A 10,751-nucleotide genomic window follows, 5' to 3' on the forward strand; every position below is an offset into this window, starting at 1 on the left:
TTGTTGACTGAGTAACTGGAGGTTACTGACAGACGCTATTGGGGAGTGGTATTGGTAAAGAATCAGAAAAGATCTTCAGGAGGGGTTAGTTCTTAAGCTGAGTTTTGAAGAAAAATAGGGATTTTCAGAGGCAGAGGTAGGACAGAGTACATTTCAATAACGGGGCGGCCTATACAAAGGTGTTGAGGCAATTAAAGTAGGATCACAGAGCATATGAACGGGGGTAACGTAATAAAAGACAGAAATCAAAGTTAGATTCAGCTTGTGAAATCTTTAAAGGCGAACAGAGTTTGCGTTTGATCCTGGAGGTAAAAAGAAATTTCTAAGAGGGAAAAGGGAAAGTGACTTGGGCTATATGGAAGCAGTGGACCCTGGGAGAGGAAACCTGGTTCTAAGCCTTGACATTTACTAGCTATGTTGACACTGGATAGGCTATCCCAGCCTCAAGTTCCCATCTATAAAACGGGAATAATATTTCTACCACTTACCTCAAAAGGCTATGTGGGCAAACCTTTAAGGACTGTTGGCTTTAAGGTTCTGTGACTTCATTCAAATGATGATGCCTTGTGTCATATCCTAACCCTTGCACTCTTTTTCTTTGGCTAGAAAAACCCATCAACCTGCGGCAATCCACCGTCCTGGTGGGTGGAGTTTGCGCTTAGCTAAGTGGGTTCCTTCTTGACCGCGGGCTGGGATAGGGAAGCTGTGCTGAAAACCTTTCTAGCAATGGCAAGACCTGACATAGTCTGGCCCATTCTGACGCCCGGGAGGGCAAGCTCTGGCCAGCCCTACCGAGCTGGGAAGGCTTCCTGCAACTCGTGCCAACCTGGAACCAGCCGGCTCGGCCAAACTAAGGACAGGCTCGTCCCCAGGGGGCTGCAAGGGTTTTTTTTTTTTCCAGGTAGGGATGAGGTGTTCAGGGGCTGTAATGTACACTGGTGGAGGAAGTGTCAGAGGCACCCTGTAAGCGCTGAAGTATTCCCTATATTCCTAGTTCAGAAGTGGGCTGCGATCTGCAAAGGGAATGCAAAGACGGAAAAGGGGTCCCTCCCTGCTCCTGCAAGGGATGACAGAGGAACTGACTGGAAGATTCCCACCTCCTACCCCAGCCCGAGCTGAGCAGGTGCAGGGCCGGCTTTAGGGAACTGGGCGGTCTACCTGCCTGCCTCCACAACCTTTCCTAGACTGCGGCTTGGCCCCCAGTCCTGAGGCTTGTGGACAAAGACCCCCAGGCCTCCTTCGAGAAGCCGAACATGCAGGGTTCCTTTCTTCTCCCTCCCAGCCCAAAGACTTCTAACCTTAGTCAGCAGCCCTTCCCCCAACCTGGGCGGGAAAAGAAACTTCCGGCTCGCAGGACGGAAGCGTAGACTGTGACTGTTGAGGCCCGATGGAGAGAAGGGGGCCTGTTGCGCAGGCGCATTTCTTCCTCCTTCAAGCAAGGTGTGAATCTTTACCGCGCGGACTTATGGGTATCTCCTTTGCGCACGCGCGAGTAGGCGGGCCTACCAGTTTGAAAGATCCTATTGGCGGCACAGGGAAAAGGGGGTGGTGCCTGGCTCAACTTTCCTCTCTTATATACCTGTCTTTCTTCGCTCGGCTTGTTCTAGTTCCCGGCATTTGTTGTGTGAGTTTTAACTTCGGCCGAGCTATACAAAGAGAAAGGTTTTCGCTTCCGCTTGGGAGTCGGAAGTTTGCTGTCTGTCTGATCGACGGGGCAGCGATCGAGCCCGGCTGAGAGCTCGGCGAGGCGTTGCTGCCGGAGCGAAGCTCGGCCCAGCTGAACTCGGTTCCCCTCTCCGATCCTTGGGCTTTGACAGGTGAGTAACCGTGAGGGCGGGGATTCCTGGGGGAGTAAGGGGACCAATGCGGCCACCACTGGCGGGGGCGAGGAGAGAGGCGCTGTCTAGAGAGAAGAAAGGGGCCTCCATGTGATACGAAGAGGAGGCAGTTGTTGGTCGTGTTGGGGCCTGACTCCCTCCCCAAGGAGGACCCCGCCCCAAACCCGGCAGGGCTGCCCGTGGGAAGGACGGGGAGCCCCGGCCTAGTTCCTGGGAGGCTGGGATTCAGTTGTAAATACCTTAATGGATGGGACCTATTTAGAGCAACCCCCTGCTAGAAGAGAGAAGCAAGCTTGGCCACGTGGACCTGCTTCCTTAGCAACCGTGCTCACGCTACCCAGTTAGACCGGATCAGGGCAGGGAAGGACCTTTAAGATCATCTGGGTCACCTCAATTGTTTCACCGCTGAAATTGGGAAACAAGCCTAGAGAGGGAGAGAGACTTGTCTCTACCACTAGTCAGTAGGGATGGGAATTAAGATTTTCTGACACCCAGAGCAAATTTTTTTCTCCCAACACCCACCAGGCACTGGGAGGAGACTTTTGTCTGTCCTTTGCTTTTTAATAAACCTTTCAATCAAAGGTAGTCACACCAGGATCCACAAGTAAACCTTAATAAATGTGGACTGACTAATCCTAGGGCCTTGTTTACTTAGCTTAGAGGAAAGCACTAAGTCAGAAGGACTTTTCACAAATTCCGAAGACTGGGAGAGCAAGGTGGGAGTCTTTTGGGAGGAGGGGCTTAGAAATAGGGAGGGAACAGGACAGGCCCCCACAAATGGGACAAGGATTGCTTTTTTTTCCTGACTCAGAAAAATCCTCAGACTAGACTAGAAATGAAATATTGAGTGATTTTTATGTCATCTTCCTTTGCTCCTCTTCCCCTCCCCATGGAGAAAGGGAAGATCTAACTAATTGGGCACCCTGGGCAAACTTCAACCATCTCCCAAGATAACCTGTCCACACCATCTTTAGTTTCTGGTTCCCTAAGACAGCTAGGTGACAAAGTGGATAGAGAGCTGGGCCTGGAGGCTGTAGGGTTTTATAAGTTTGGAATCCTGAAGATAGAAGGACTTTATAAGTTTTCTACAGTTGGGATGGTTTTGCTGCGGGCAGAAAAATAGCCTGAAGAGACTTTCAGGGCTTGGAAATTGTGTAGTCATAGAATTTAAAATGGGAAGTGAGCTTAGGGGATATCAAATCCACCTCTATCATCTTACTGATGGGAAAAACTGAAGCCCAGAAAAGATAGGTGACTTGCCCAAGGTCAGAGAAGCTGGTGAGTGGCAGGTCCGGGATTCTAATCAAGGCTTTCAAACTTTAAATTCAGTACCCTGGGAATACCTTAGCTTATGGCTGATCAGCTTTGACATCCATGTATTTAACTTAGTTTTCAGCCAAAGAAAGTATTAGATTTTTGATTGTTGCAAAGTCTCTGTTTACCAGAGCACCTTGTGTCTGACCATATGTTCTCCACTTTGGTCCTCTTACCTTGGAGCCCAGCCTGTGGAATTTGAACTGACTTTGATTCCCTCAGGCTCCTGTGGGCTGTACACCTTTTCATTCAAGCATTTATAAACCTCTACTGTATACACAGGCACCATGTTAGGTGATAGGAATATCAAGACAAAAAATAAAATCTTCACTCTCAAGGATCTTACTTTGTGGGGGGGATGGCAAACACCATATGTATATACTAGGAGCTGAACCTTAAGGGGTTTGCACACCCTACCGTGTTGCTGTACACTTCAGATAACCAAGGGCCCTTTTTGTGGCCTAATTGGCCATTTCCCTCAGAGGCTTCTGTGGATCCTTTTCCATTTTTCCCCAGTAACAGCAGGAATATTTGTTCTCCCTCTAGGCCTGCTATTCCAGGAAGATGGGCCGTAGAAAGTCGAAGAGAAAGCCTCCTCCCAAGAAGAAAATGACTGGCACATTGGAGACCCAGTTCACTTGTCCGTTCTGTAACCATGAGAAGTCTTGTGATGTAAAGATGTGAGTAAGGGGCTAGTGGTCATGGCCCTGGTGGTCAACTGTAAAGGAAAGGCTGAGGCCATGACCTGTGGGCTTGGGCTAGCTACTTTATTCCAAGGGATTTTATTGTTTCTGCCCCAAAGGAGTTTCCTGCTGAGCTCTGTTGGGGATCTTAGATTGGGTGGACAACCAAATGCAGTCGATCACAGTAGATTCCCATTCATTCCCAGTCACCTGCACACATTTTTGTCTTTTTAACTTCAGGGAGAAGCTTCTAACCAAAGACGTAATAACCCCTGAAAGCAGGGCTAGTCTCCAGGGAAGGAGGACTAAAAACTGTTGGCTCCTTTAGTTAGCACATCCATCCCTCCTGGGAGTTGGGGTCACTGTGGCGCTTATCATTGCCAGTGACCTTGTGGTCTGAATTACTGGTGCTGGGTCCTGCTGGAGCCCAGACATGGTGTTGTGGTCTGTTTGATGGAACAGTCCTGTAAATACTTGGCATACAAGTGACATCTTGCCCTAGCTCAGGCAGGGGATCAACAGTTGTTTCACTGGTTACCAGCATTCTTCTCCCTCCCTCACCTTAGCCCTCCTCCATCCTTGTCACTGGATCCGGAAGCTTAGGACCCAGCTCTAGTTCCTTCCCAGAGGCTAAATTTGGTTCCTCTCAGTGGAGGATCAACCAGCCAAGCAATGTGCTCAGTACCAGGGCTGCAAGGATTGCCTTCAAGCAGCTTATATTTTGTCAGGAGAGGCATATGCTTTGTGCATATATACACGTAGGTAACACATGATTTGAAGATGGCAGGTACCCCCATTTGCTATTGCCTCTTTGCTTATCACTATGTCTTCATTTCAGGGATCGAGCACGCAACACTGGTGTTATATCCTGTACGGTGTGCTTGGAAGAATTTCAGACGCCTATCACATGTATCCTTCTCAGAAAAGTCTCTTTTCTGAAATGATGTGTCTTTCCCTAATTGCCATCCCCTTGAAGCAGTGGGCCAAGTCAGTGGGATGAAAAATTATTTATAGAAGAGAGAGAAGGGTTTGGCTGATGGCAAGCAGTTAGTATATGCTCATTCAAGCTTTCTACAGGTAAACTCATACTAGAGATCTCCACAACCTTCCTAGAAATTACTTGGGGGAGAGATTTGAGTTCTTGGTGGGGATCTTAAGCTGTGAGATAAGTACCACCCACTTGTGGACTTCTCAAGGGAAATTAGTGCCCTTTAAGCCAACAGGTGGTCCCAGCACATGCACTCTGATACCACCCTTCAAACTGGTGTCCTTGACTTTGGATCCCACAGATCTGTCAGAACCCGTGGATGTATACAGTGACTGGATAGATGCCTGTGAAGCGGCCAATCAGTAGTGGCTTTGAGGACCCAGCCTGCTTGCTGTCAAGGGTGGGCATCCCATTGGGCCCTGAGTAGCTGGAAGACTCCTGAGACCACAGAGGAAGTGACTCCTAAGCATCAGTTGTCCCCTCCCTGACCTAGGGCCCACCCTCATCCACCCCCATTGCTTCTCTCCAGAACAGTGGAAGAAGAATGGCTCCCTCTGTAGCTCTGGCCTGAGCTAGGCCTCTCCCTATTCCTGAAGTTCTTGGACTGGCATCTGCATTGATTTGTAAGTGGGAGGGGCAGTGGTTAAAGGCACTAAGTTAGGCAGCTGCCATGGGTCTCTGAAGGCTTGGGGCAGATTCCTCTGTCCCCCAGCCCTCTTGAGACCAGACTTGGCCCTCCCCCCCAGGGGAGGTGCAGATACTGTGGCCTTACATCAGTCAGATGTGGCTGAGTTGTCTTGGAACTCCACCAGTACCTGGTTTCCCAGCGAGCAAACAGCCAGCCAGGTCTGGGGGAAGAGAAGAGCACCGGAGTGGCTCCTGCCACTGGGACTTAGCACTTGATTGGTTTTATCCTCTTTCATTTTAACTGTAATCTTTCCTCCCCTTCCTGAAGTGACTTGATTTCAGGCTGTCTAAAAAGTCCCTCCTGTCAGTTACTACAAATAATACTGATCTCGATGAGAATGATGGGTTTGGTGGGTTGAGGGGGTAGGCAGGTGGAGGGAGAGGAACTCTCAGTACCCCTTTAATAAACTACTCTCTGAGGGATTTCAGTCTTATTTGTGTGATTATTGGCCTCTGATCAGCCTGGCTGGGGAGAGAACTTGCAGGCAGCAGAAGTCCAAAGCTAGATGGTGGGGGAGGAAGGTAGAGCTTCAAAAAGCTCTCAGTAAGATTTTTGCCTCAAAAAGCACTGAGAACCTTTCTTTCTCCCTAAACTGGTTTCTCATGCAGTACATCAAGTGCCAGCTATTGCTATGTGTACAGGATTTTTGCTCTTCTGATATAAACCCCAGCTGCCTTCTTGCCTGATCTTAGAACTTGAGGCAGACCAGGACAAATGGACAGCAAGATAATGCTGTCCGGGTCACGCCTCTGGTAGCTACCAAGTTAGGTTAAGGGTCATTTTAAAAGCATAAATTGCCCATAGGACAGCTAACCAATGGACAGAACGTAAGCTTAGCTAGAAGGATCTCAGTACATCCCGCATTACCCTGAGCCCCATTCCCCCATGTCATTCAGCATCTCCCTGCTAGAAACTGCTTGTGTGACTCAGCATCAAGGAGTAGGGATGGTTTCTGTATAAAAAGCACCATTTGAAATGCCCTTTTGGTCAAATGGCTGCCTGGACACTCTATTGACTCCCAGGGAGAAGGAGGAGGGGACTAGGATGTCTGCTGGGTTTGGGCCCGGCTCTTCCCCTGTATTCTGTTCATTTCTTGAGGGAGGCAGGCCATCTGCCCCTTTCCCCCTCCCAGTCTATGTCTTCAGCTCCTCAAGGTTCAGGGCTAATATGGTACTGTTTTCCCAAGGAGCTGTGGATCCTTGGTATGACTTTCCCTATTGGTCTGGGGGCAGGACAGGCGCCAGGGACCCTTGGCAAGGATCAAGACAAGAAACAGCAAGAGCCAAAACTTCTTGGAATCCCATTTATTAGGTGGGAGTAGAGGCTGAGGCCGATGCATATCATCCTCTTCTAACTACTCCCTTCCTTCCCAACATACTTCATCCCTTTCCCTCTCTTGGGACCACTGCTGCTGCATCTTTCTTTCCCTCAAGCCCCAAGAATTGGCACATCCCTGGACAATCTGTGGCGCAAGTGAAACCAGTGTGTATATGGCCATAGACCTATTTTCAGAGTCTTGGGGTAGTAGTGAAGAGGATGCCTTAGGTCAGGGGTAGAGAACCTGCAGCCTCGAGGCCACTTGGGGGCCCTCTAAGCCCTCAAGTGCAGCCCTTTGAATCCAAAATTCACAGAATAAATCCCCTTAATGAAAGGATTTATTCTGTAAAACTTGGACTCAGTCAAAAGGCTTTGTTCTGTAAAACTTGGATTCCATCAAAAGGCCACACCTAAGGACCTAGAAGGCCACACATGGCCTTGAGGCCACAGGTTTCTCACTCCTGGCCCAGGTCCTGTCCAAATGTGGGAAGTGTTTGCCTGAGACACTGTCTAGCATGTTCCTCCTTAGAGAGGAGACCAGACCTTTCTACTTGACCATCTCCTGGCCTGGCCTGGCCTAGTCCCTCTCTTTAAGGAAGAGCTTTCTTTTTGCTTTGGTTTGGTATCTCCAGTACTTACCATAGTGTGTGGCACATAGTCAATACTTAATAAATGCTGCCTCCAAGGGTTGTTATGAGAATCAATTGAGATAGTATTTGTAAAGCACTTGGTGCATAGTGCATAGCAGATGCTTAATAAATCCTTTTTTCCTCCCTGTCTCCTTCCCTCTCCCTCCCTTTTCCCCTTTCTTCCTTCCTTAGATTTTGCTTCTTAGTGATTGAGGTCCCCCAGGAATGAAGCAGACTCCTATGGCCAAGGGAATAAAACTTAAGAGCAAGAAGAAACCTTCTCGATCATCTAACTTTTTTTTTTTAAACAGAGTTAGAAACAGGTTTGGCATGGTGAAATGACTTGTCCAAAGTCATATGGTAAGGCGATCTAGGATTCAAACTCAGATCCTTGGACTTCAGATCTCCTAGTCCCTCCCCACCTCCCCACCCCCTCCATATCCAATACACAAACTGGGATGTTTGGTGATGCTCACTCGTGGTGGGGGTGGATGGGGAAGGGAAGATACAAGGTAAATGCAGGGCTCTATAGGATGCTGGAGCTAGAAACGGAGTAGGCCTTGGGAGCTAATAGTGGTTTTTGTAGATTTTTATTGTGCTCCAGTGAAATTTAAAAAAGAAAGTGCTCACTTAACAAACGCCTTCAGGAATGCCAGTCAATGCAAAAATGCAGAACCGAGTGTGTCCGTTTGGCCTTTTGGCATGCAGTTTGTGCTCACTGCTCTAGGGTTGGGAAGGGCTTTGGGGTCAGGGCTGTCAGGATGGGACAAGGAGGGGGAGTCCTCAGGGCAAGGGAGACATACAGCAATTTCATTTCCATTCAGTAGTTTGGATTTCTTGAGGCTTTTCTGTTGGGAGTATTGTCCAGCCTTGTTATATTTGGCGTATTTGAGGTTTCACCTCCACCCCTAGGAAGAGACCTCCTTACTCCTACACTGACCTCTGGGGAAAATGGGACCTGAGCCCTGAGCAAGAGGCAGGGTAGAAAGCAGACTTGAGAATGCAGCAGGCTCAGGGGGAGGTTTTTTTGCAGCGGATCTAAGGGGCAGGGGAAGGAGGAGAGAGCCTCCTTACTTCTCCCTCTGTCTCCCCCTTCTCCTGGCTCCCACAGCCCACTCCCCCAACCCTAAAATCCCCCAGACTATGCACCCTGGCTGGAAGGATACACCCTTGAGGCATGGTGGTAAGGCAGGTTGGGCCTGGCCATTCTTCAGGCCCCTAGTGCAGCTGCTGACTCCCTTCCTGGGGTTCTGGCTTGACCCCTATGCAGAGTTGTAGTAGTTGTGTGAGTGATGATTGTGAGTGGGCTCATCACCCAACTCTGGGTACTCAGGGGTCAGGCAATACTTGGGATCATACACCTGGCGGGGCAGACCATACACTGTCATGCCACGCTGGGATGCCCCCTTGTTGCTGCCCATCTGCAGGCTAACGTTGAGTGTGTCACAGTGTTCCATGCCCAGCGTTGGCTCAAAGATCTGCCGCTTGGTCCCAGGGGCTGTCATGCCTGCCTGCAGTGGGAAGGAACAGAATGGCAGTTCTAACCCAGGCGAGGTGTGCAGGGCAAGGACTGTGAACGCCAGTTCCAAGGTGCTCAGAGCCTTGTCTGCCAGTGGGGGGGTGGGGCACTCAAAGGCAATAAGTTTAAGGTGGGGTGCCCAAAGCTGTGCCTTGCATTCCCCCACCTTCCAGATGCCTTTGTGCATTACCCATGTGGCTTACCTGGCTGGCACCTTTGTTGGTGCCCATCTGTAGACTAATGGTAGCCTGGTCCAAGGGCTGATCAGTTCCCAGCTTGGGGTCATAGAGGTGGCGGCGGGTACCATATGCTGTCATTCCTTGCTGGCTGGCAAACTTGTTGGTGCCCATCTAGGGAGACACCCAATTAGGAGCCTTAGGACAGCAGGCTGGTCTGGACATGAGCCAGACAACCAGCCTAGCAAAGTCAGCAAGGAATCGGGATAAGTGCAACCCTTCCCTAGGCCCTGGGATCACTCCTCCACATGCTCTTGGAACCCATGGCTACCAGCAGCCTTACCCACCTGCAGGCCTATAATGTTCCGTCCTTCTTTCAGCTTTTCTGGTTGAAACTTCCTTTCCTGCTTCTCTGCATATTTCACTCCCATATTCACCTTGTTCCCTTTTGTCTTGGCCTGTGGAGATCAAGGCAGTGGGGACTGAGCCCCTGGTCGTTGCTTCTCCCAATCCCTAATAGAAAGCCCCCCTGGGTTTCTACTCACCACGCTGGCCAGGGCAATGAGGGTGGACTGCACCTGTGTGTGGTTTGTATTCTCAAACAAATCATTGGCCTCAAAGATGTCATGAGGCTTCACTCCATATTTGGTGATGGCTTTGATGAAGTTCCCAATATTTTCCAACTTAGAAGGATCAGAGAACAGAGAGGTCAGAGATGAAAAAGGGAGACAAGTAGGCTGCTAGGCTTTAGAAGAGAAGGTAGTTCTGGGTTGTACCTGGTGCCAGTTCTGGGTGGATTCATTCACCTTCCTCACTGAGCCAGGCTGCAGTTTATTGATAAACCTAAAAGGACCAAAGGCTGACTTGGTAATCCAGAACTGTTACAGACATCAGAGGCCATCTTTTCCCACCTTGAACAGGATGCCCTCCCTACCACAAGTAGTCATTGTTTCCCGTCCTATACAGGGATTGGGAGCCAATTACTAAAACCTCTCTGTGGCTTCCAATTTCACTTTTGGACAACTAATTATTAAAAAGTTTTTACTCATTGTGAGCTGAAATTATCTCCCTTCACCTTCCTTCCACTTCTAATTTGACCTTCTGTGACCAAACAGAAGTCACCACCCTTTGAATATTAGATGGCAGCTTTCATATGCTGCCCCACACCCACCTCACTCCTAATCACCTCCCAGTGTCAAATAGCTACTAAGTGGCCAAGTCTGGATTTGATCCCAGGTCCTAGACCCAAAATCTAGGGTTCTTTCTATTACACTCCTCAACCATAGGAAGAGAACAGAAATTCTTTCTCAAAGTTGGACATGTGGGAGTGGGGGGGAATCTGACATTCAAAACTAAGGGCCCCATAATAGAATCCCAGCCAGTCTCCCCATTCTTACTCGCAGAGGATGATTCCATCCTTGAGACCGTCCATAAAGTTGGGACCTATACGTCTTCCAGTAACCTCCTCAATCCATGCCCGAAGCTCCTGCTCCCGTCGGGGATCATACTTCTGGGCCAACTGGACAGTGGGAGATTATGGTGAGTGGATTTCTACCTCCTATAACTCCTATGGCCAACAGTGTAAGGAGGTACTGGGAG

At 49.3% G+C, this 10,751-nt stretch overlaps 2 protein-coding genes across 2 annotated transcripts in view; one reads left to right on the forward strand and one right to left on the reverse strand.

Annotated features, from left to right (window-relative positions):
- The first annotated feature begins 1,571 nt into the window (after window positions 1-1,571).
- Window positions 1,572-5,933, forward strand: ELOF1 (elongation factor 1). The gene is made up of 4 exons (XM_069083003.1): window positions 1,572-1,817; window positions 3,699-3,832; window positions 4,674-4,744; window positions 5,125-5,933. Exons 2-4 carry the CDS (start codon window positions 3,717-3,719, stop codon window positions 5,187-5,189), a joined length of 252 nt encoding a protein of 83 aa, XP_068939104.1. The 5' UTR covers window positions 1,572-1,817; window positions 3,699-3,716; the 3' UTR covers window positions 5,190-5,933.
- Window positions 5,934-8,031: 2,098 nt separating this feature from the next.
- Window positions 8,032-10,751, reverse strand: part of CNN1 (calponin 1) — a 6,001-nt gene continuing 3,281 nt past the window's right edge. The window contains exons 2-7 of the mRNA XM_069083002.1: window positions 10,550-10,671; window positions 9,929-9,995; window positions 9,698-9,835; window positions 9,500-9,610; window positions 9,180-9,326; window positions 8,032-8,968 (exon numbers count right to left, since the gene is read on the reverse strand). Of these exons, the coding sequence (XP_068939103.1) occupies window positions 8,720-8,968; window positions 9,180-9,326; window positions 9,500-9,610; window positions 9,698-9,835; window positions 9,929-9,995; window positions 10,550-10,671 (834 nt within the window). The 3' untranslated portion in view covers window positions 8,032-8,719. The remainder of the gene's footprint in view (window positions 8,969-9,179; window positions 9,327-9,499; window positions 9,611-9,697; window positions 9,836-9,928; window positions 9,996-10,549; window positions 10,672-10,751) is intronic.

This window comes from Petaurus breviceps, unplaced genomic scaffold, assembly GCF_028583685.1.
Source record: "Petaurus breviceps papuanus isolate PSGF00001 unplaced genomic scaffold, PetGlider_PUasm1.0 172, whole genome shotgun sequence".
In the NCBI taxonomy this organism is placed as follows: domain Eukaryota; kingdom Metazoa; phylum Chordata; class Mammalia; order Diprotodontia; family Petauridae; genus Petaurus; species Petaurus breviceps.